At 39.8% G+C, this 26,915-nt stretch overlaps 1 protein-coding gene across 6 annotated transcripts in view; it reads right to left on the minus strand.

Moving 5' to 3' along the window:
* SLC20A2 (solute carrier family 20 member 2) overlaps positions 1–26,915 on the minus strand; it is a 717,641-nt gene that overhangs the window by 155,090 nt on the left and 535,636 nt on the right. For all 6 annotated transcript variants that reach the window (XM_044059039.1, XM_044059042.1, XM_044059040.1 and 3 more), the window contains exon 9: positions 25,239–25,424. In XM_044059039.1, the coding sequence (XP_043914974.1) occupies positions 25,239–25,424 (186 nt within the window). The remainder of the gene's footprint in view (positions 1–25,238; positions 25,425–26,915) is intronic.

Here is a 26,915-nt window from a genome sequence, read left to right on the forward strand (position 1 = left end):
CAGCAGAAAGCAGTTCAAGCTCCATCTTTTGTACAAGACATCACTTCTAGAAATCTAGAGGAAAAAAATAAGTCAAATGTGCTCAGGGCAGATTAAGATAAATGAAACACTAAAGGCGTACAAGAACTCGGATAACAAAAGGCTGGAAAGTGTAAGAAGCTTTAAACAGATAGTCAGATGAACTGATAAAACTGCAAACATCAGTGGTCAAAAGGAAGGAAGGCTAGTTGAGTAGGGCACTGTTTCAGAAGAGATGTTTCAAAAATGGTAGAATTAGAGGGAAAAAGCACATAGGGAATATCTGAGATTTTCTGCTGTACCAGCTAAACTAGAAGGAACAGACCATCAATTTTATGAATGCACAAATATGCAACAGGACTGGTATTCCACAGCAAGAACTGTTAACTGGAAGTGCACACCATGTTTTTTTTTTCTCCAAATACAGCCATGAGAAAGCAGCAAAGACCTTTATTAGTAAAGATGCAAACCTACCAGCTGAAAGAGTTGATCTTAAAAGTGTGGCAAAAGAGCAAAGTATTAAAAGTTGGAGACAGAGTGCTTGTGGAAAATTATTATTCACTGTACACTAGGTAAGAGAGAAACAAATTTGTTCTAGTAAATCAGGCAATGTTGGGAGGCAGGTGTGAGATTCAACCTGCTGTACCCAGTTGTCTTCAGAATGTTTTTTGTCCAGGAGGAACAACAGGCTGAGGAGGAAATGCAAAAATGTGTCCAACAAAAAATGAGCCAACAAGCAGCTCCTCATTTTCTGATAATAAAGCACAAGGAGAGACTTTGCCAGTGAAACCTTTTCCACTCTTGTGAACGAAAATGCCTGACAGGCAGAGAAAACCACAGGAGATGACCAGAAGACTCGGGAGCACCATGGAATTGGACCATAATCTGGACCCGAGAGATGGAGATACAGAAGACCAGCAACATGGAAATTAGTGAATAAATGCAAAACTGCAATGCATCAATCACATTTGTGAAACATGGTTGCATAAGACTAAGTGGAAAGAGTGGACTTTTGCCATGTCTGTTAAAATTGTGAGGAACTGAAAGACATTTGCCTCACTTTATGTTAAGGTTTGGAAAAAGTGTGAAAGGAGGAGAGGAGGAATGAAAAAGGAAACCAAGTGAAACTATTTCTTTTAACAGTAATTACTATAAAATGCACAATTTATATTGTGAAAACTTTCACAGAAAGTATTTTTTTAGCTTTGTGTAGGATAAACTTCAAGTAAACAAATGCCTTTTTCTTCTTTGTTGGTGTTAAGAAATGCAGGTGTTATAACGGAAAGAGAAGAAAAGTGAGACAAAAACATGTTGACGTTAATAGGCTGTAATCCTGAGTTGATGGGGTGTAAAAGAACACTGATCATAATGTGTGTAGAGTTGATGTCTCCGCTTAACTTTTGCATAGGTTGTCTGGATTAAGACTCTTGGCTTAATCTAATAACACATTTTAAGTAGAAACAAGTAAATATGAGAACACCAAATATAATTAAAATGTCTCCTTTAGCAATAAATGTTTCAGTTTTTCTTTCAGCCTGCAAGAGAGGATTACATTTTTTCTTTTTTTCTCTTACTTTTCCATGAATGCAAGCTAATAACAGGGCAATAAAAGACAAAATACTGGTTTCTTCAAGGCTAAAATTAATAATTTCTGAAAGTAGGCAAGTAGTTTTCACACCTCGAGGCTAGGGAATAAAGATAAAAAAGGACTGACACCAATTAGTGTAAGTAGAATCACAGATGATCGCATGCATCTTAGCATGGATAACCTCAATTTCGGGTTAACTAGGGCCTGTGTTAGCAGCTGTTTATTTGGCACAAATGTTCCAGGTATGAAGGTTAAAATTCATTATCTGAAGATGTACATAGTTAAGTGCGTTTGCATTAGGTTACTAGGTTTTGTGAGGTTGTGTGTGTGTGTGTGTGTGTGTGTGTGTGTGTGTGTGTGTGTGTGTGTGTGTGTGTGTGTGTGCGTGAGGGTTTTTATTAAAACAAAGTCTTGTAAAATGTGACATACGTTTCAATGCAGATGAGAAAAACTGTATAAAGGGTTAACCTGGCAAACATTTATGGGTGCATGTATCACAAATGCTGGAATTAGACATTTAAAAAAAAGCTGCCATATATAAATAGTTCAGAATAATGACTTCTTACCATAATAGCAACACTTGGGATACTATCTTGGAATGTGAATGGTGTCACAGGTAGACATAAAATGAAAGAATACTTAAAGTGCATTAGGAAATGCAGAATACAAATAGCAATGCTGCAGGAGACCGATATGGAAAGAAAGAAGCATGTGAATTTGATAAAGAAAGGATTTCAGGATGGATATTCTGCAGAATATTAGGGACAAAAGAAAGAGTCATACTTTTCATTAATTGCTAGAGGCGTGCCAGTAGTGAGAGAAGAGGGGGAAAATAGATAATGGCAGATTTGTAGTACTAAGAGGCTACTGGGAAGGGACATAGATTATACCGAAATGTATTTATAGTCCACCTAAAATTATTTTGGAGCTTATAAAATGGAGGAATAAGCTTTCAGATAAGATTGCTACTTATAGGTGGAGACTGGAATTTGATTTGCAGCAACAAGGATGTATCTTGGGGGCCTTGAAGGTTTAAAAAAAAACAGTAATGGGTAGATTTCTTAAGAAACTTATAAAAATATCTGGTATGAAAGACATGAATTCAGTAGCAGGGACTCTGAGAATTTACATATTACTCCCCAAGGTACAATAACTGGGCTAGACTTCATAGAAATTATACTTCACATATCTATAAGGGTTAAAATAATGGCAAAGGTGATGCCAACACTGACAGACATAGACCAATGCGGTTTTCTGAAGGAGAGGCAAACATTTGGCAACCTTTATAGGGCAATGGTGATCCAGATGGAAGCAGAATATAAGAAAATGCCACTGTTACTGGTGAGTCTTGATGCATTGAAAGTATTTGAAAGAGTAAGCTGGGATTTTATGAGTACAGCAATGGAAGCCATCTGGATTTCCTGATTCAATAATAAGGTTAATTAGAAAGATATACGAGGGATCAAAGGCAAAAATTAAAGTGGGAGGCTTCCCCTCTGATAGGTTGAATCTGAAGAGAGGAACCAGGTACAGGTGTCCTCTTTCCCCTGTTCTATTTGCATTATATTTAGAACCACTGGCAAATAAAATATGAGACTCAGAAATGCAAGGATATGGTGTTTAAGAAATGCTGGCTTTATTTGCAGATTATATTTTGTACCTGATGGAACCAGAAAATGACATCAGTGTTGTGGAATATTGTGAGACCAATCCAGTTTTTGGGATATAAAATTAACAAAGAAAACAAAGGTTACAGCTACAGACTATGTACCCACACAAACTGGTCCAGCAATACCCATATTTATGGGGACAAGATAAAACAAAATATTTAGAAGTATGTATTAAAAAAGATTTAGGTATGGCAGGTAAGGATATGTGGGAAGAGACTAAACAAAGATAATACAAAAACTGAAAAACTGGAAGCGGTTTCCTATGGTTATGGATAGCAAGATACAAGCAGTAAAAATGTTTTTAATCCCTTAGTTTTCTATATAGGTAAAGCATATTTTATCAACCAGAGGAGAAGTTGTAGGCAGTAATTAATAGAGTTGAATGATTTTATTTGGAAGGGGAAGAGGGCAAAAGTCAAGTGTGAATAAATAATCCTCCCAAAAAGGTTTATGATTACCTGATTTAAATGGATATTTTACAACTACACAGCTGAGGCTTTTACAAACAGCACAAGCAGAAAGCTACAATTCAAAGTGGAAAGGGCTGATTATGAAGCAGGGGGTAATTCAAGGAATAAGGAAAGAACTGGATTTTACATGCAGATCCTTAAGGAAAATAACAGTCATACACATTATTACATTCAAAAAGTAGGAGAAACTAAGCCAACACAGGAATGGGAAAAAGGAGGTTCTGCCAGGGATGACTGCAATTAGAGGGTACAGAGAATAGACAAAGGGGGGCTGGAATATAATGAAGGAAGCTGGCAAAGGAACTAAGTTACTGGGAACAAATAATCAGAAAAAAAAAGGGTAATAGAATGGGATGAGGCCAAGAAGCCATTTGGATTACAGGCTACTGATTGCCTTCCCTATATAGGATTGAAAGAGTATAAACAAAGAGAAAAGGACATTGGAATCCTAAATGAAAGAACTGCACTAGTTAAGTTTTTAATTGAGAAAACTGGAACAGCAGTATATAATTGCATGAACTTGAAAAATCACAGCAGAAGTCCAAAACCACAAGTAGGTGCCAAATGATTTATTCTTAAACACAATATAAGCGCTTTCGTCTTGATAGTCAAGACTTCATCAGATAACTACAAAACTGTAAACTCAGTCATTTTATACCATGTGCCATCAGCGCAATTAAAATCCAATTAGTGTTTTAACGTAGAATAGTCCCTTATTAACTTCAGTACAGGACTCAATACTAATTACTTATTCCACATCTATACATAAAAATCATTTAAACGTCATTGTTAAAATGTTCAATACTGTCCAAACTTTAAACAAAAATTAATGAATGAAATAAAATAAAATTAAACTGCTATGACCTACATTGGATAACTACACTTCTACTGCTTTTGCCAATACTGGTTTGATGGTAACGTATTCATTCAAACCTGGGGGGAAATTAGATCTCAACCTAAGCTGCCATTTCAGTTCTTTATTTAACAGCAAGTTCTTGACATCACCCCCTCTATTATTTATTCCAACCGTGTCAATTATACCAAATTTAAAACCTTTAAAACCAACACGTCAAAGAATGTTTATAAAGTGCACTGGCCTCCTTTTTATTTTTAATATCATATGAATGTTCAAACATTCTATCCTTCAAAGCCCTTTCTGTTTTTCCAACATAAAATGCTGGGCACTGTGTGCAGGTTGCCAAGTACACTATCATTTTTGTATTGCAATTCCCCTTGCAGTATTTTACTCTGCTGTGTATACCATTTTGCAATAAAATACTATTTCCTTATAAATACTTGAACATTGTTTACCATGACCACACATAGTGGTCGCCCTCATAACACCAGAATTTACCTTGTGTATCTGTTCAAAAACTCTCTTAAAATTTATCCCAGTCCTACATGTAAAAGTAGGTTCAAGTCCCACCACTTCAAACAATTCCTTATTTGTTTTCAACATACTCCAGTTTTTCTAATGATGTTCATAAATGTTCCTGTGAATCCATTAAATTCTGTTATACATGCTTTTTGAAATTTCTTATTTTTATTATTATAATTATCTTCCCTGTTCTTGTCCTGAAAACCATTAGGAATACCCAGAGGTTTATATGTAATACCCCAACCCCTTGTTACTTCATCTATTACCTTATCCACCTTCTCTTCAGGGTAACCCCTTTCCATGAACATATTACTTAAATTGTTCAATTCCTTGTGTAACTCTTCTTTCTCCGAGGTCATCCTTGCAATTCAGACTGCCTGTCCTTTAACAAGGCTAAGTTTTTGAGCTATGGGATGGTTACTAGTAAAATGCAAGTACCTGTTACACCATGTCTCTTTCCTGCATATTTTTGACTGGAAACCTTGTGGTGTTGAAATGATGGTAGTGTCCAAAAAATTAAAACTTTTACTATTCCATTCATGTGTAAACTTAAAGTACGTAGTACTCTTACTTAAATATTCCATAAATTAATCCATTAATTCTTTATTTCCATCCCACAGGACAAAAATATTATAAACATTCTTTGACATGTGTTGGTACAGTACTGAACATTTTAACAATGAAGTTTAAATGATTTTTATGTATAGATGTGGAATAAGTAATTAGTATTGAGTCCTGTACTGAAGTTAATAAGGGACTATTTTACTTTAAAACACTAACTGGATTTTAATTGCACTGATGGCACATGGTATAAAATGACTGAGTTTACAGTTTTGTAGTTATCTGATGAAGTCTTGACTATCAAGACGAAAGCGCTTATATTGTGTTTAAGAATACATCACTTGGCACCTGCTTGTGGTTTTGGACTTCTGCTGTGATTTAAGTTTTTAATTGAATCTAGAATGGATGCTGCTGTTAAAAAAGGATAATTATTAGGGGATATATAATATTGCACAAAAGAGTTCAGAAATGATAGGGGAGGGAGATTACATATGCAATTCACAAAATAAATAATGGAAGGACATAATGTATGGCTCAAAAATATGCAACAAAGTCTGGAAGACATAGGATTTTTGTTTGGAAGTGTTTGCACAGATAATTTTGCACCCCAAGAAGACTACAAAGACTTTTTTTTAGGTAGATGGCAAATATCGGAGGTATGATGGGGAAGAAACAGGTAACTGGGAACATATGTTTTGGGAGTGTAATGAGGGAGCAGACTTTAAAAGTTCTCTGCATAGTACTTTGTCTGGAATACTGGGTGAGGAAATGAGTGCAGCTAACAGCATTATTTTTTGAGCTGTATTAAGGATCTGAATTGCCTAGACAAAGTAAGGCCTTGTTGAGTTTCATCTTGGTGGCTGTCAAAAAAAGTAATTATTAGAAAATGGAAATCAAAATCTAAATCACCTACACTTAAAAGTACTGAAACTTAAAAGTACTGAATATTGTAATAGAGATAAAAGGACAAAGGAAATGAGATCTTTAAAAAAGCGTAGGGGTAATTACATAAAAAGAAATGGAAATTATGGGAACAATGCATCCAGAAAAATGTTCTGGATGAGGAATGAGGTTTAAGAGAAGGGCAGGAATTGAATAATTTACATGATGATAATGATGCACAGATTATAGGATATATAGCAATGTATGTGATTGTATAAATGTTTGTAAATGTGACCTTGTTAATATGGTTTGATTACTTTTATATAATGCATGTTTGCCTTTGTCACAAATAATAATTCAATAAAAGGATCAATAAAAAAACAAGAGGAAGCCATTAACCACAAGTACCTAGGGTCCTTGACAAAAAATTTAATTTTATAGTGGTTTATTGTCTATACATTATCACGTGGGGAGGGGTTGCTACAAAAAGTGGTGATACTAAACTTTTAGCTTTTAGTTTGGGACCATTATTAGTACATCACGAGTTGACTAGGGAGAGATTATTCAGGAGAATTTGAGTATCAAACTCCTGTTTTGTGAGGTACATGCCAAAGGGGGATTTGTACTCAATAACTGGCCTTATAAGGGAAGAATACAGGGATGTTATGACCTCCTTGTCTCTGGATGAGATACCCTTTACTTATGAGGTGCACCATACAGAAAGCTTTCTGTACAATGGAAGCAACATGGTGGTCAAAAATCAGGTTGCTATAAACCTGGGTGCCCAAATCCCTCATGACTGACTGTGTGCTTAAAACACTGTTAATGTGAAAATATGTGGGAACATTACTCTCCCAAAAGGGGATGATGATGGATTTTTTGGCATTCAGCTTGAGGCCATGTTTCTGACACCAGTCATTTGGGGTCTATATCACATAGTTGAAGTCTTATAACTTTGAATACGTAATGTTCGAACCATTATGTTCGAAGTTGCAAAACTTTTGACTATGCATAAAAAAAAATTAAAAAATGAAAACAAAATAAACTGTTTTAAGCAGGGGGGCAAGCCCCCTCGCACCCCCCCGATACTTAAATATACCATTTGGGGTCTATATCACATAGTTGAAGTCTTATACTTTTGAATCGTAATTGAACCATTTTATGTTTGCAAACCAAAAACACTATGCTAAAAAAAAAAAAAAAAAAAAAAAAAAAAAAACTGTTTTTTAAGCAGGGGGCAAGCCCACTTCCCCTACTTAAATATACCAACTTCGAGATCGCACCCCACTGAACAAAATGGAAGCCTCCGCTTATGGAGATTTCCATGCAAACGCTCAAACATTTACAAATTCGAACTTATGGTCTTCGACCATATGAGGTTCGAACTTGTAAAAGTTTGACTACGTGATAGGAACCCCGTCTTTTGTTTGGGTGAGACCCTCTTGGAAGATGTCTACATTACTTTGGGAACTGATGACCAGGCCCAGCTTGCAGTCATCTGCAAACTTGGTCAGTCATAGCCCACTGGTTTTGGCTTGCACCTCAGAGAAGTATATCCCAACAAACACACAGGGCCAGACCAATTGCGTGGGATACACTACTCATTATGGGGCTACTGCTTGAGGTGGCTTCCCTATTTTGATTAGGTGGGTTCCATCAGTGAGTCAGTTTGCTACCCATATGATAACATCATTCTTCCATTTTATTCCAATCACTAGCCATCCTTTCTGAAGGAATTTATATCTTCCCTAACAAGTCCAGAATCACTGCTACTATTCATTCCTTAAATTCCTCTCTTTTTAATACAGCAGTATGAAATCACCAGTGTCTTGTTTTTTACTTCATTATCCTGCATCAAAGTTGTTACTGGTGCATGATCTGAAACAGTTACTGGATGTGTGTTGAAGATTTCAGTTAAACACACATACTCTTGTGAAATACAGGCCTTATCCAATTCAGCCAGTTACTGTACACTGAGGAATAATATTCAAATTTCATCAGTGTTCCTGCACTGAATTCACATAGGTTCATAGGTTCATACTAGGCTATCTGCCCTAGGGCATTTATAAGCCTAGCCAGAGTGTGTTTGGCTTTCGCCACCCATTTTAAATTAATTTTGCTATGCCCTTTTTCGAGGTTAGTATACTGTGCCTCTGTCTAACAGTGACACAGAAGTGATACCTGTAGTAAACCTACGATCTCCCATCCACTCATCAAGATTCCTCTTGAACAGAGGAAATGAGGGACTCTGCCTAACCTGGACTGGGATTTTATTCCAGAGTGAAGGGAGCCTCTGGGTTATGAATCTGTCCCTCCAGCATGTCCTATTTATTTCAGTGCTGAGGTTCAAGTCTCTCGAGCGCGTAGCTCGATGGGATTTGGATTTTCTGAGGTGCAGCATGTCCATTAATTCCGGGTTGGACATGGCTTTATACGTCAGGCACAGATCACCTCTGAGCAGGCGGTATGCCACTGAGTAGAGCTGGAGTTTCTTTAACCGGGCAGCATATGGCATCGGTTTGAGCCCTTTGATCCTCTTGTTGAGGTACTTTTGGGGTCTTTCCAGCTGCTGCACGTGTCTGGTAAGGTACCCCCAAAAGGGGCATTGTACTCAATTACGGGCCTGATGAAGGATGAGTAAAGAGGCACAATAACCTCCCCTGATCTAGATGTGAATCCCTTCATGATTAGGTGGGCTATACAAAATGTTTTTCTAACCACTGTGGCCACGTGGTTGTCAAATGAGAGATTGCTATCAACTTGGGTCCCCAGGTCCCTTATTACTTCTTCTGTACTTAATGGATTACCACCTATGTGGTAATTTGTGGGCACTTTGTTTTTGCAAAGGGGATGACTATACACTTTTTGGCGTTTAGCTTGAGGCCATGGCTCTGGCACCAGTTGTCTGTTTCTATGAGGCCCTTTTGGAGGATGCTTGTGTCTGCTGGAGAGTGGATTATGGCGCCCAGTTTGCAGTCATCTGCGAACTTGGTCAGCCGCAGTCCTTCCGTGTTGGCCTGTATCTCCGAGAAATATATACTGAACAAGAGAGGTCCCAGGACTGAGCCTTGTGGGATGCCACTTGTAACTGGTTTGGAGTCTGACATGGCTCCAGAAATTCTAACCATGTGGGTTCTGTCCTTGAGCCAGTTTGCAACCCACCTAGTGACATAGGGGTTTATATTTAAGCTGGTGAGCTTATCTATAATGCCAGAGTGGGGTATTGTATCAAAGGCTTTTGCGAGGTCCAGGTAGGCTGTGTGGACCATCTTCCCCTCGTCAATGGCCTTGGTGACTGTTTCAAAGAAATCGACCAGGTTTAAGAGGCAGGTTCTGCCCTTAAAGCCGAACTGGGTAGGATCCAGTGTCTGTAGGTCCCCAATATCTTTATTTATGAGGTCCATGATGATCCTTTCCATAGCTTTGCAGACCAAGCTAGTCAGGCTTATGGGGCGATAGTTTCCAGGATCCGTTGAGGCACCACCTTTGTGGAGAGAGACCACTGTTGCTGTACATCACTCTTTGGGTACATATCCTGTAGTAAGGCTGAGACTGAACAGTACTTTTATGTTTGGGTTTAGCTCTTCTTGGAGTTCATGTAGGACGCAGCCTGGGACACCATCTGGTCCCATTGATGCTGTGTTTTTTGCTTTGGAGAGGGCGGCTCTTACCTGAGCATCTGAGATGTCAGGGGGGCAAGCACTCTGCTGGGATAGATATTTGCCCTTTTGGTGGGGAGGTGGGGGAGAAGTTTGCACTGAACCTGTCAGCTAGGATGTTGGCAATGTCTGTGGGTTCGGTGTATTTTTTGTCATTTTGGACTAATTCTGAGCATATCTGGGAATTCCCACCCAGGTTCCTAACATAACTAAAGAAAGCCTTGTGATTATCCTTAGTGTCCTGTGGAATTTTTTCTCCCGAAGCTGGCCTTAAACAATTTTATGAGTGCCCGTAGTTTTTTGCCACTTCTAATCAGAGATGCCTTCCCTTTTGGGATTTTGCTCTATCATGTAGTAGCTTCTTCCTTCTATTGTATAGTTTTGTTTATGGCTGGGGTCCACCAGACAGGATGTCTGCCTTTGGGGGATTGGGTCTTGGTTTTATTTGGGATTGCATGATCCATACCATTCCTGAAGGTGTTCACAGAATGCGTTTATAAAGGATTCTGCGGTCTGGGCCGTATTATCCACAGGCCCGGTGGCTTTAAAGGATTCCACCTCGGTTTTGAGGAGTGTGAAATTTGCTTTAGAGAAGTTTTTCACTGTGGTTTTCTGGGCAGGGGGTGGAGTCGGGATGTGAATATCCAGTGAGATTAGTTTATAGTCTGATCTTACCAGTGAGGGATACACTTCTGGTCAGGAGCATAGAGTCCCCATGTTGGTGATGATCAGGTCCAGTATGTTTTCCCCTCTTGTGGGAGTGGTAACAAGTTCACATCTTCCATACCAGATATTCTCAAACATTTCTTCAAACATCTACCTCTCTTGGTATACTTTTCCTTCTAGGTCCCCCAATATAGCCTTACTATGGCAAAACAGGTGCTAGTCCTCATCCATAAATAACATTCCCAGCTGAAATATCACTTCTCAAATTCTCTTAAACTACTTTAAGTCACAAGATGGAATATAACTACATGACGGTATGCTCTTCCTCCCCTAGTAATGAACCCTTATTACCACTAATCTAACCATTTTCCCCTCATCACTTGTAATCAGTCCTATACTTCCTCTTTTCCTGACATTCTACTGAATGTTCACCCTGAAATCCTCCTTGTAAATTCACATGCTCACTTCTGTCCAAACATCTCCTGTAACAGTGTTATTTGTACCTTACACGTCCAACTCCTCCTTAGCTTGCTCTGCATCCAATATAATTCAATATTCTGCTTTTTGCCACACCTGCAAGGCCATTTACATTGCATCTTAACACTGAAAGCAGCCACTCTGATAAAAAGCTATTTATTGCTTTCACATATTATACAGGACAGTTCTTTTGAATATAACTATAATCTCTGACTTGCAATTTACATTCACATACTAACATCTGACAACCTGTATGCATGTTGCTGCTTTTCATTTTTGTTTCAACCCATGTCCTATTTTTTCCAGACATTTCACTTCAACAAACACTCAAAACAAAAAAACTAAAATACATTTCAACTCCATACTGTTTTAACTTAACAGTAAATGCATTACCTTCTCATAGGAGATTTTATTCCTCCATACAGCAGCAACTGTGCAAACAGCGGTAACCTCAGGCATTACCTGTTCTAAAGTTAAGCTTAGTCATGCCGTAAGTGCATATTATAGCCTTTGTTCTTACTTGCATATACTATCCATCCTTGCCGTATCTCTAGTCCCCTCATAGATGTGAAAATCAAATTTAATGCTCTATGTAAATGTCAGCTTTCAGCTTGAAGAAAAAGTGCACAGGCTACCCCTAAACTAAACTGTACTATGGCTACATTTAATGTACTTAAGTACCAAGTCTGCTGGGGAGGTAACTACTTGCAAAACTATTTACACTTCTTGCAGTTTCAAGCTTCACTTAGTTTAATTGAACGGTTTTTGCCAGTTCCCCTTTAAATGTTAATTATAATGTTCCCTGTACATATCACTCAGAACATACCACTAAGGCCTTTCTTAATTTGTCGCATATCTCCCACTGAAAGCATTTGTTTCTGGAGGGAAAAAAAAGCAGATGGCATTAAAAAATCCCTGTACAGTTCATTCAGAAAACTGGTCAGACCTTCCATGACTGTTTGCACTTGTTTTGCTATATGTATTTAACTAAAAAGCTTGTGCTTAAGAACGATAAACAGCAAATAACTTTGCATATGCTAGAAAGAACTACAATTGTTCATGCTTTGTGTTTTCTCTATAATCCTTTCAAGCCTCTTTGCTTTAAAAATCTATTGTCTGAAGTTTGAAATAAGAACATTAGTTAAGATTTTCACATGTATAAAATGGAAAAATTATTACATTTTAATGCACATTATATAATCAATACACTTGCATATCCCAGAATGTCAGGCCCACATTGTATATTGCTTATTTCCAGCATTTATTTTGTTACGGTGCAAAGCCTGGGCACATTACAGTATTACAGGTAAGAAAAGGTACTTTCTTACTTTATTAGCTGTTTATGCTACTGATTTTAAACACCTCACCTACCCTTTAATATAATTCTGCTTATAAAACTGTCACATCATGCAATTTAAATCAGGAAATGCACTGTACAAATTTTTTTTTTTTTTTGCTTACAATTACTTCTTCAGTCCCCACATTTTCCTTTTAAACAATAAAGATGAAGTGTGGATTATGTTCTAGAGTCTTCCCACCATTATACCACAATCCAACTTCTTTTCAGCCAGTTCTTGCAGAATCACAGTTCTCATGTAAACAACATTAATGGGAAGGATGCTGACAGTCCTCTAACTTAGTAACTAATTTTGCATTATCACTAGTCTTCTTCCACATCAGTCTGACCTCTCAACACCAGTCTCTGGCTGAAGTCCAGTGTACTTATGATTCTAGTCAGCTCATGGACCTTTTTCTGTCACTCCAACATTTTTTTTTGGAAAATGGAAGATTTTTCACTGGGAAAATCTCTTTGTGGGCTTTGCTATTATTAGAAGACTTACAAGCAGTGTCCCTTTCAGCTTGCTGGCTCACTCTTTATTGGCTACAGCGTTTTATTTCTACTTAGCCTGTTCTGCATCCAGAAAAGTCTTTGGTCCTCCTGGAAAAAATGAAGACAGCTGGACACAGCAATGTGAATCGCACACCTGCCTCTCAACATCCCCCGATTACAGGAATAAACTTGCTTTTCTTTTACCTTGTGTGCAGTGAATGATCATTCCACAAACACTATGGTGTCTTAAATAATAATCTTCCTTTCAGTTTTGTCAGGAAAAAATATTTCTACTGGTATGACTGCATCTTTAATAATATCTTGGCTGCTTTATCATGGCTAGATTTGGAGCATACATACAATGTGCCCTCAAAATTAACAAATCCTGCTATGAAATACCAGTCCAGCTGCTTATTTGAACCTTCAAAAAATGAGTACAATATATTTTTTCTAGTTTATCTGGTAAACAGAAAATGTCATGCTTTCTCTGCATGCTCTGCTATTTTTTAAACTTCTTGAAAAGCCTCATATTATCTAATCTTTCCTTCATTTCAATCTCTGATATTTGCAGTTTCATCACCTTATCTGGACTCGTTTCTTCTCTTCAGTTTCTCATTTGAGATTTTATATGCCTCTAGTCCCTCACGTATTTTATACACTGAGTGCATTTGCTGTATTTTTCTTCTAAACCATTCTCATGTACTAAAGCTAAACTTGAATGGATTCTTCCTCAGAGGTTTTGCCCAGTCATTTTGTTTTGCCTCTTTTCTGTCAGATTCTCCAAATGTCTTCCTTACTGGCATCCAAGCAGTAGAATGGCTGGCCATAACCTAATTTTACTCAGATTGCTTCCTTTTATGGGCTTTTTCCACCACTTTCAGTTCTCACATTGAAAGAGCATTAATCAACCTGCTGGTCAGTGTGCAAATATCTTGGAAGTCGTCCTTGAAGTGGGTGGAATTTCAGTGGTATTACTAGGCTGATAAATTGGCTGTAGGGGAGAATATCTAAAATCAAGGACCTAAAGTCTTCTGAATGTGATACTGTAAATGGATTTAAAGACCAGTTTTGGGTCCCTATTTCACAATTTTAGGTCTAGGAACAACTAGGAACAATCAATGTTGGTTAGTAAAGTTTGGAGCCAATGTCAAGGTAGTCAGGACAGTTAAGTCTGCTAAAGGTCAAACGCACTTGCACCAGTACCTAGATGAATTAAACAGAGGGTAGAAATTAAATAATGTGTCTTTTAAGTGTAAAAAAAGTTAAGTTGTTGCATGTACAAAAAGAAAGTAGAATATCCTCATGGTACGGCAAATGGCTTTATATGTAAGTATACAAACTGTGAGGATACTGCAGTTATGATTATGGAGAAATGAAGTTTAAGGAGTATATGTGTAAGCAAGTTAGAAATGGTCTGGAAATTATAATTCTTGGTCTTTGCTCAATAATTCAATATTTCAATATTTCAAGTTGCACCTAACAGAAGTCCAGGACGAGGCCCAAAAGCAAACCATCTGGGGGGATATCCCAAATTTAACAGGATATACAGCAAAAAGAAATAAATTATGGCAATAATCAGGAATGGTAATGCCCATAAAGATTAAAAACTCTCTCAAACTAAATAGGTAGCTATGAGGGCTAATTAGGTCAAGCAAATCTTAGCTTCAAAGTTAGCTATCGTTCCAGGTGAAAGATAACCATAAAGCCTTCTACAGCTATATAAGCAACCTCTAGGGTAATACACAGCAATATGCTGAGCTGCTGGTTAATGGGGTCACATTCACAGCCTGGTGATATAGCAAACTTACTGAAGGACAAATTCAGTTTTAACTTAACCTACCTCTCACCACCAACCATTCCCCTGAAAATACCCTCAAACGTAACAGTTCCAACTAAAACTCATGAGTATGTACTGGCTGCACTCACTAAAGCCAAAAACAGTGCCTCAATGGGCCCCGATCACATTTCACGATGCCTCCTGAACAGTTGAAAAAAAAAGTTATGTACCTACCATAACGTTCCATGTTAGTTGTCCTTCATCTCGCCTTCCTTCTTGCTGGATGGGTTCGGAGCCAATCCTACACTCTGACTCGGCCACTTAGCTAGAGAGCCCTTTATTGGCTCGAGGCTACCCCTTATCCCAGAATGCCCAGCTCCCGCTACCCAGATCTCATTTGCGATAGCTCACACTAGACATAATTATAGAAGATAATCCATTAATAAACCGGGATATACAGTTAATTGTCATGGTTTGCTTAAGAAGCAACTAATAACAAAACAAAAATTAGCCAGTGAAACCATTGAGAAACTCCTCTCAATTCTCAAGGAAGGGGGAAGGAGGGAAGGAAGCAAGAAGGAAGGCAAGATGAAGGACAACTAACATGGAATGTTATAATAAGTACGTAACTCTTTATGTTAAGTTTTCTAATCTTGCCTTCATTCTTGCTTGATGGGACAGTGTCCCTAGCACCTCAATCCTGGGTGGCTCATTGGAACAGACTCTTCAGAACTGTGGAACCAAAGGAAGCCCTGTCCCGGGAGACCACATCTACTTTGCAATGAGTAATGAATGTATGAGGATCTGCCCAGGTTGCTGCTGCACAAATTGAATCTACGGGCAATCTAGATTGAAAAGCTACCGAAGTAGCTACTGACCTGGTTGAATGACTTTGGGTTTTGTTGGAAGATCTTTTTGTCGCAAGTGGTAGGTATGGACTATGGTGTCCGATAACCATTTTGACAATGTTACTTTAGAAACTGGAAGGCCTTGTTTGTTGTTAGCAAATGAAAGGAACAACTGATTTGATTTTCTCATTTCTTTAGTTCTATGGAGATAGAAAAGCAGTTGTCTGTGCACATCCAATTGGTGTAATCTGTACTCTGCCTTGTTAGAATGATTAGGGAAAAAGACAGGGAGTTCAATGGATTGATTCAAATTGTGGTCTGAACAAACTTTAGGTAGAAAAGATGGGTTAGTTCTCGGGGATACCCTGTCTTTGTGAAAAACTAGGTATGGAGGGCGAACACACAGTACATGAAGTTCTGAAACACGTCTTGCAGAAGTAATAGCAACTAAGAAGAGTTTTCCAAGAGAGAAAAGTACAGTTTTGTACCTACCATAAATGTAGATGTTCGAAGATCCACACTGCTGCAGTCCTAACACTTGGGTAGTCCGCTGTATTTGACTGACATCATATCCTCAGTCTTTTCTTGCCCCAGATGTCAGAAGACCCTAAAAGAAAGGTCAAAAACAACTAAACAACCAACCAGCCTAACACCAAAAATATGTACAATATATACAATATATACCACAACCACCTCAAACTACAGAGGGAAAAACATCTACATTTATGGTAGGTACAAAACTGAATCCCAAAGCTGAGGTAAGGGAGGATGGCTAAACTATAATGAAGCAGGGGCTGCCAAAATGCCCTGCAACACAGCAGTGGCAAAACCAGCCCTGGATTTAGAGTACAGAGGAAGGTGGTAATGCCTAGAGAAGGTATGCACTGAACTCCAAGTGGCTGCCTCCAAAATATCCTTAGTCTAGTGGAATGAGGCCTAATCCCAGCTGGAATCTCTTTGCCATGATGGGAATAACAGAAAGCAATGCAAAATCCAATCCACTTAGAAATAGTTTGTTTTGACACGGGCTTGCCCTGAGAGCACAAAGCAAAAGAAACTTAGTTCTGTCCAAATAATATCATCTAAAGTGTGCAAAATCTTTTCCCCTTTAGTTTGGGGATTTGCATAAAAAGTAGGCAAATGAATAGTTTGGTTTAAAGCCACACTAGAAACCACTTTAGGCATAAAGGAAGGATTAAAGATACCCTATCCTTATGGAAAATTAAGAAAGGCTGGCCTGCAATTCAGAAACCCTTCTTGCAGAGGTAATGGCCAACAAAAAGCAGTCTTCCATGACAAATATTTCAACTCAGCAGTAGCTGCAGGCTCAAGGTTGTAGAGTGAGTTTCTAAACAATGGTGGGTCGCATGAATCTTAATGAGCAAATGACTGTCCTCCTGGGACAACAGATGAAGAGCATCCACTTTGAGCAGTCTCCCACAAAATCATTGCTTGCCTGCATAGAGGATAAGAATGTGTTCCCCTTGCTTGTTGATGTACCACATGACAGTTGTGTTGTCTGTTAGAATCAACACCTGCCCTGACTGCTAACATCTCCTTCAAATTGATATGTAGATGCTGTAGTCTGACAGGTATTATTTGAATGACAGTGTAAGTTACCATCCAGTGATCCTTGCCCAGTCAGATAAGTGTTGAGGATAGATAAATCCTTTAACATGGTCAGATAAATTTTGATCCTGTACAGCATCAAAACCACATTGCACCTGTTCAGAAACATGCACTAAATCTTGTAACTCTTTACAATCAATACCTTTTTGATATTTCAACATGTGAAACTGGCAATTCAAAGCTCTCATGGCAAGAGTGGAAGAAGAATAAACTTTCTTTCCCCATCTATTGACAACAGCCTTTACAAGCCTTTACCTTAGGCTTCAAGGAACATGGCGCTGCTGTTACAAAGGGTGGCAGTATCAAGGAGGCAAGAACCAAACTGAGATCCCAAGGTGGAAGTGGCTCTTTCACTGGGGGTCTAAGTAGAGATGCACCTCTCATGAAGGCCTTACAGAGTTTGAGAGACATTATGCTGGAGTTAGAAAGTCCGACACTAAAATTTGAAATGGCAGCCAGTTGTACTCTGATGGTAGCAGCCGCTGCACCAGAATGAAACAGTTCTGCTAGGAAGTCCAAAATCTCGTGTACAGGAGCTGTAAAAGGATCTAAATTCCTGGATTATGCCCAGTAAGAAAATCTTTTCCATTTGCTAGCATAGACTTTCCTTGCATTTGTCTTATGGGAGGAAACAATATCACACACCGCTGGGGAAATATTGGGGAGCCTGGCTAGGATTGGAAGTGGAGTAACCAAGCTGTGAGCATGAGAGATTGAAGGGATTGGTACAGCCCACCTGATTGATGAATCAAGAGGTCCAGAATCCAAGGCTGGGCTAGAAGGTGCGGGTGAAGGAATGGAAACCAAATCTGTCAAGGCCAATAGGGGGCAATGAGGATCATTTTGCAACCCAATGGTTTTGCTTTCTGAATTACTTTTGGAATTATGGGGAAGGGGGGAAATGCATAAAGGAGTCCCTGAGGCCAATCGTGTACTACAGCTTCCCTGGGTATCTGACCTGGAGGAGGAACAAGGGAGAAGTAGCTGCTGCATTTGTTGTTGAGGAGAGAGGCAAAGAGATCGCAGCAAGATTTGCTCCATTTGCAGAAAATAAGATCCAAAACTTCCTGTTTCAGACACCACTCATGAAGCATGAGGATAGCCCTGCTGAGCCTGTCCACTATTAAGTTGGATGTCCCAGGGATATGTACTGCTATCAGAAAACGTTGGGAGGAAATCACCCATTGCCACAATCTGAGGGCCTCTTGGCGCAAGGGGTAAGACCTGGTTCCGCCCCGTTTGTTGATGTACCCAAACCACTGTCATATTGTCCCGTCTGTATTGCAACAGTCCCGGCAGGGAGAGAGTCTTGAAGAGCTTGCAATGCTAGGAGCACCGCTCTCATCTCCAGGACGTTGATGTGCGAGTGGTACTCGTGAGGTTGCCAAGTGCCTTGGACCGTCTTCCCTAGATAATGCCCCCCTCACCCTATCAGGGAAGCGTCCGTGGTCACTGTGGTGACCAGATGGGGTTCCATGAAAGGTCTGCCCTGAGAAACTAGTGGGGAGACCATTAACCAGGAAAGGTGTCTTTTGCAAGATTCCATAATTAGCATCATGACACATAGGTAATTCCTGGAAGGACCATTGTGTGAAAAGAAGCCATTGAAGGATTCTCATGTGAAAGCGTGCTAAGGGGACTAGAAGAATGGCTGCAGCCATGGACCCTAGAACTTAAAGAACATATTTGACTTGAATTTGTTTGCTCTCAGGAGACGTGACACCCGTTTTCAAATAATGGAAACTCTTTCCTGAGGCAATTTTACAATCATTTCTCTTGTGTTTAGCTCTGCTCCTACGTATGCAATAGATTGACAGGGCAACAAGGCAGATTTTCGAAGTTTATTGTGATGCCCAGTTGAGCACAGGATGTGATGGTGTAATCTTGTGCTTCTATAAGTTGTTGCCTGGTGGTAGCAGTGAGGAGCCAGTCGTCCAGATAAGGAAACACCTGGAATCCTTGACATCTCAGGTGAGCCGTGACTACTGTCATGCATTTGGTGAACACACTGGGGGCTGTGGTGAGACCAAAGGGCAGAGGCTCTGAATTGGTAATGACTGGCCCTTAGCTGGAAGTGTAGAAATCTCCTGGACCATCTGTCCATTTTTATATGATAGTACGCATCCTGAAGATCTATGGAGCACATGCAATTGTCCTAACCCAGAAAGGGGAGAATGGACTGCAGAGTTAACATCCAGAACTTTTCTTTTTGTACAGATTTGTTTAACCTGCTGAGATTAAGAATTGGTCGCCAGTCCCCTGCATTTTGGGCACTAAAAAGAATCTCGAGTAAGTTCTGGATACTACTTGGTCTGTGGGGACTTCCTGGATGGCTCTTTTTTCTAGCAGTCTTGAAACTTCTGTGACTGCCTGATCCCTTAGATTGGGTGGAACATCTGGGATGGATTTTTTTTTTAAACAAAAGGGGGCTGATGAAAGGGAATCTTGTAACCTCTGGATATAATGGCTAGTACCCATTTGTCTTTTGTAATATTTTGCCAGGCGGTTGGGTACAATGAAACACTTCCCCGACTGTCTCCAGAGTTGAACAGTTGTGCATCCCTTCAGGGATGTTGATAGGGTTTGGAAGAGAACATCTCTCTGTCACCCAGATTTTGAGGACCCCCTCTGCCACAAGAGCAGCATCTGCCATTGTTATTATTTCCCCCTCTGCCTCTGGAGGAAAATTCACCATGTGCATCAGGCAAGGGTTCCTGGGATATTTGAAATGACATCTTTCCACCCTTCTGACCTTTTGGGTACAGTACATCAGAGAGCATCTTGCCTTCCTGCTGGCACCTCGTAAGCATGTCTTCCACCTGCGGCCCAAAGAGAGAGGAGCCATCAAAGGGGGTATTGGTGAAGGATGCTCTGAAAGGTTCCACAAACTGACACAGCCACAGCCAAGAATGTCTCCTAAGAGCTACTCCTGTTCCTGCAGCTCTACTCGCTCCATCGGCTGTGTATGAAATAAGCCTCATGGAGGAGTTGACTACTGAATTAAGAGTCGCAAGCTGAGTAGCTACCTTGGCTGAAGCTCTCTCAGCTGTGGGATCTTGTAGGGTATCTCCAAGCTTTTTAGGAGATCCCTCTGAAGCCTAGTAAAATGGGAAAGATAGTTCAGGGAACTACGGGAGAAGGTCTCTGATGAAAACATTCGCTTCCCATATCTGTCCATCATACAAGAGTCTTTATTCAGTGGATAGACAGATGAGGAGGTTTCAGCCAACTCTCTCTCTTTGTGGCTGCTGCTACCACCATGGCATCAACCGGGACACCTTTAGTTGCGAATTGTTTGTCTTCGAGAGCTGTGATGAATTTATTACGCCTCCTCGGGACAGGTTCCATGGAATCTGGAGCTGACCAAGCCTTTCAAGACACTACAGACATGAGTGGATCAAAATGCGGAGACACTCAGGAGGTGGAAGGTCGGGAACCAAATGTGTTCAGGTATACAGACTTGTCCTCGGAGGGGGCTAGGGAAGTCCAGCTATGCCTCTGCCTGAGAATCTCAAGAATGTTTGAAAAGGAAACATCTTCAGAGGGGGACCTTGGGGAACCCTCCGATTCATCCAGGTCTGTTATCTGAGGTGACAGACTCAGGGGAATCTAGGTGCTTCCTCTTGCACTTTTTCTTCCAGGGATCCTGCTCAGAATGCTCTGGGGAGGCTTCGGAAGAAGAGGGTTAACCCAATAGGGTGTCCTGGGGCATAGGCTCCCTACTTTGGGGCTGGAGGAGGAACAAATGTCACAGGCACCAAGGGGGATGGAGCAGATGGAACCGATAGTGGAGCCGTCTGTGGGGACAGCGCACTCTGCATGACCTCGAAAGCATCACGGTCTCGACACAAGGAAGGCTCCAGCTCCGAAGAGACAGGAATACCAGCCTGTGCAGATGGCGACGGCTCTGAGGCCGATGTGGGAGCTGAGCTCAACTGAGCCGATGCTCCGAGAGGGAGAGCAGGGTCGGACAAGGGTCCAATGCCACTTCACCCCTCAGAGCCGAGAGAGCTTTGGCACCCAGATACCTCAATGGGAGGAAGAATCGAGGTAATCGGATCTAAAGTCGGAGCTGATGATGATGTCATCGGAGCCGAAGGAACCACTATCGGACCGTCCATGGACTCTGGCTACGAACTAAGTACAGTTGAAGGAGGAATCAAAATCGAAGTGGATGGAAGCCTGTTGAGGTGGGCTCAAAAGCATTTTAGCAAGAGCCTGTGACTTAAGCAACCTACTGACCACTCTCGCCACATCCTGATCCGATAACCTCAAGGATCAAAAGCCGTGGGAAGATGAGCGATGACTGGACTTGCTTTGAAGTAATGGTGATTGTGGCACCGAGCAAATTGGCTCCAAAGGAGGAGACCCAACTCTTTTGTGGCTCCGAGATGGCTCTGAAGTAACAGTTGGAGCTGACGGAGGGGTAGTCTTGTCGGTTTGTCAAGCTCACAGGTCGGTTCCGAACATGCAGCCAATGGCTTGACTGGTTTCAAAGGTTTCACTGGCTGAGATGCTTTAGCCGGAGAATCCTGTTTTAATAATCCACATAGGATAAGCTTGTTTTTCCACTCCTGCAGACCCTTGGACTAAAGGCATGACAATTAGCACAAGAGTCCTGCAGGTGCAGAGCCCCCAAGCAATAAACACAACTAGTGTGCCCATCTGTCAGAGACATCTTCTGACAGCATGAGTCACACTTTTTAAAACCAGAGGTTTTAACTTCCTTAGACATTTTAGTAAAAGTCAAACTACAATAGAAAAACTATACAATTAATAAAGACCTTAAAGGACAGCCTCTAACTTAAATGGCTGTCCTTAAGGGGGGGGGGGACTCTCTAAGTTAAACAAGTTCAGGGAATAACAGAAGGCCTAGTGACTAAGGGGCAATGGCCAACACAGCACAAAAGTAAAGCAGAAGGAAGGGATAAGGGGGGTTTACAGTAAAAGAAACTTACAAACTACTACCAAAGAAGAAATATATCAAATTTTAAGCACGATATTTGAGTTTAAGAGAGACAAAAAATTATAATAAGCTTGAGCCAGTACTGATCACAACCTCGCAGCTAAAGCGGGAAACGAGATCTGGGTATCTGGTGCTGGGCATTCTGGGATAAGGGGTAGCCTCAAGCCAGTAAAGAGCTCTCAAGCTATAGTAGGTGGCAGAGTCGGAGCCGAGGATTGGCTCTGCACCCTTCCAGCAAGAACAAAGGCTAGACTGGACAACTTAACATTATGACTTAAGACCCCTAGAGTCATTATTTTAACTACAGTCTTATAACAGGCTTTGTGCCACATGAATGGAGGACTGCAAGAGTCATCCCCTTTCATAAGGGAGGGACTTTCAACAGGGTCTTGAAACTACAGACCATTTCATCTGACTAGTCTGCCAGGAAATTATCAACAAGGACACAGGAGACCTCCAGACACTGGATTCATCTTAGTTTGGCTTTGTCAATGGAAGGTCATGTCTTCTGAATCTGGTGGACTTCCTTGAAAAGGTCACTAAAGCATACAGCCTACCTAGATTTGGCTAAAGCATTTGAAAAAATACCCCCAACTCTGGTATTATCAACAAACTTATGGAACTAGGTATAAACCCCTTTATAATACTCAGTGAGCCAGCTAGCAATCCAGCTAAGATCCAAATGGTCAGAATCAACAAGGCCACCTCCAGAGGGGCTGGTCACCAGTGGGTCGCCAAGGGCTCTGAGCTAGGCTCACTTCTCTTTGGCATGTACTTCTTGGATGTCAAAGCTAATGTCAAAGATCTCTGGCTAACCAAGTTCGCAGATGATTGTAAACTGAGAACAGTCACTGAATACCATCAAGATGAGAACACCCTTCAGGAAGGTCCAACACAAACACTTGGTGCCAAAGCCAAGGCTTAAAACTAAATATCAAAATCAAGAAATGCATTATATTACCTTTTTAGAAGTCTGCCACCCCAGGTAACTACATCATCAATAAAACACTGCTAAAAGCTGATTCATTACTCAGGGATCTCTGAACTCATCTAGATAGTAAACATAGTCTTCCACCAATGTGTGTCCAAGGTAGTAAGAAAATCCTTCTGTGTTGCTCAACTTATAAGCAATGTTTACTTAGTATCATACAGACTTCCGAAAGGTGATCTTTGCCTGACTTACAAGGCATTTCTGGATCCTGTTTGGATAAACCTTCTGCACATCCGTAAAACAAACAGCATTAGAACTACTAGATTTGAAAAACCTAAATTATGTTTGCAACTTAAATAGGACAAGTTGAAGAGACCGATATGTTTCTTGGATAATTCCCATTCTCTGGAACAGGCTCCCCATCTATGTGAAGCAGAGTTCCTTCCTATCCCTATTTAAGTGCAACTTGAACCGATGGATGGGTAATTAGAAATTCACCCTTGACCTGGCAACTATGTCTCCGATGGACAGAGGCAGTTAGCAATCACCCCTATGTAAATCAAATGTGTCTCACACTTGAATTGCACATCTAGGCATATAAGGGCCTGAGTGGACGTTAGCCCTCATCTATGGAGCTGTTTTACTACCGTTATATAAAAGCTTTGCAAGTGCTACAACTGAATATGACGCTGACATTTGTGGTTACAGCACAATGGATTATAAAGAAACTGCAGCATGTACAAAGATATTTTACAGCTAGTCAGTGAAGTGGATAGGTTACAAAAATAGAATAAGGAAGTTTAAAACTGTTTTCAGTACATTACTGTTTGTACAGAAATTACTTGATTTGGTTTATACATAACTGAAAGACAACTTAAATGTGAATACCATGGTATAGTGCTTAGTACAAAGGAGAAAAAAATGAGTACCAGAAATAATTTTTAAGTGCATATTCTTATGACTAACATATTAAAAGGGGAGAAATTATTTAAATTACAGCAGGCAGAAGATGGTACAAATTGCCTACTGAAAATAAAACTGCTACAAAACGTGACTACATTTAAAACAAGGATGGATGATGGGATGGGGGATTAGGTATATTGGGCTGTATCGTCTCACCTCAAAGGAGCTCTTAGTCTGCTTTATCCACTCAAACAGGACTTGTAATGTTCACCTTCCTTCCTGGTGGCCAAAGGATAAAGTCAGAGTGCAAATACCAGTCTCCATGCAACTCTAACTGCTACAAGTTATCCGACTACCAATCAATAATTCTAGCCTTTGTTTGACAACTGAATGCTGGAGTCCAGGTATTAAACAAACAGGCTTCAACAACATTTTTAATTTTGACCAGTGTTACAATTATGTCTATTTCACCAGAAACTGAACACAAGCATCTAGAGAGAAATGAGCTAAATAAAGAATAAGAAATAATCCAAAGGCAGAAGGGAAGCAAACAGTTCAACTTCTAAAAGAGCAAGAATAGGCCATTCCCTCCCCAATTAATCTTTCATTCAGTGCACAAGAGACTTAAAACTGTTTGAAAGACTTGGGCTTGAATTCTAGGTACCAGGATAAAATTTAGGTCTATTACATGTAATCTCTGACTGTGATCTCAAATTCTCCTGACACATCCAAACAAACTAGGTAAAATATTTTAGCTAAAATACTACAGGTCTAAGTGCTGCCAATTCCAGCTATCAAATATCTGCTTTCAACCCAAGGCTCTTGCATGTCAAACAATCAACACTTGCGTCATTAGCAAATGTTAGTTTAAAAACAGGCAGAGCATTTGCTAGCTATATGTTAATGGAGTTATGACAAAGCAGAGCACTGATTGTCTGTTAGTGAAATGAAAACATACAACAAAAGTCTAGATTTCACACTCACCTTGAAGGAGTAATTGGTGTAAGGTCTTTACCCATAGTCTGGATAACTCTCCTTCCCCATACCCAGAGACCAGCACAGATACCAACACCTCCATAAAAAAGCAGCCACACTGGTGTTGGAGAGTTCTGCATTACGCCACCTTGTTCATAAATGAGCCACAGTGCCACTAGTGGACCAATTGCATTGCTGAAAATGAGAAGATAAATTTACTGGTCTTGTTTACTGCAACAAACCACACTTTTAGTACGACTGTGTAAGACAGTACACCTTTGAGGACATGGAAGTCACTTTATTGCAAAACATTTGGACTTACCAAACTTCTTTTATTGCATCTCAGCTGGATTTTCTAAGCAGTTTTTCTCTGCAAGGACCAATTCCTGTGTCATGCCTATGACTACATACACAGGGGACTAGTTCACATTACTGATGGTTCAGAAGATTGACAGGCTAAACACAGAGTTGAAAGTATCGAACCTTAGAATGTTGAAAACCACATAAAGAAGCAGTGTCTTTTTTTACACCGCAATACCCATTATATTTTCCAACTCAGAGACTGCATTACAGTGGAAACAGGGCAAATTTACTGATCCCCAATACACAGCAATCTTACGTAAAAATGATCAACCTTCACTTACCTACAGTCAATGTTCTGAAGTTTTAATACTTTCTACTCAATATTTAGCTTTGAACAGTCGACAATGTGAACTAAATCCATAAACAGCTGCTCCAAACCTCCCTCCACAACATGTATACAGTGATATGCATTTGATCCTAGAAGTCTTGTAAGACATGTGCTTGTGGAAGACAAATCCTGGTACAGAATGCAACAATACAGAATTTACATCAAAATTAACTGTCATAACAAATACCCTAACAACATTTTATATATATATATACACACATATATATATATATATATATATATATATATATATATACATATATATATATATATATATATATATATATATATGCCCCCTCTCCCACTGAGTGCGACCCTGGAGGTAGAGAATATAGGTAGGGGGCTGTGGGGGCACTTCTTTTACTAAGCAATATTACATCAAAGTTAACAATATCATATGTACCCCCACCTACCTATATATATTCCAACTCCAGGAATACACTACGTGGGGGGGGGGGCATATTCCATTCTTGCTAATACTAGTTGTCAGTCAGTTGTCAATTTTTTCCAAATGAGCTTCAGTCAAATTGGGGGGTCAGGTCAGTTGTCAAACAGGCATATATATATATATATATATATGATATAGATGTATATATATTATATATGTATATACACAGATTATGTGTCTGTGTGTGTCTGTGTGTGTATATGTATACATAAATATATATATATATATATATATATATATATATATAAAATGTCTATACAGGAAAGAAGAAGAAGGTGTGTGTGTGTGATATATATATATATATATATATATATATATATATATATATATATATATATATATATATATATATATACATACATACATACACATACTGAGACACACACACATTGTGTATGTGTGTGTGTGTGTGTGTGTGTGAGTGTGTGTGTGTATATATGTCTATACAGGAAGAAGGGTGGAATTATGTGTGTGTGTGTGTGGAGGGAAACCACTATTAATTCCTTCATTCCAGTTGAGCTGTGGAGGTTTGCACTCTAACTTACAG

This window comes from Protopterus annectens, chromosome 17.part0, assembly GCF_019279795.1.
Source record: "Protopterus annectens isolate FY-2018-M chromosome 17.part0, PAN1.0, whole genome shotgun sequence".
NCBI lineage: Eukaryota > Metazoa > Chordata > Ceratodontiformes > Protopteridae > Protopterus > Protopterus annectens.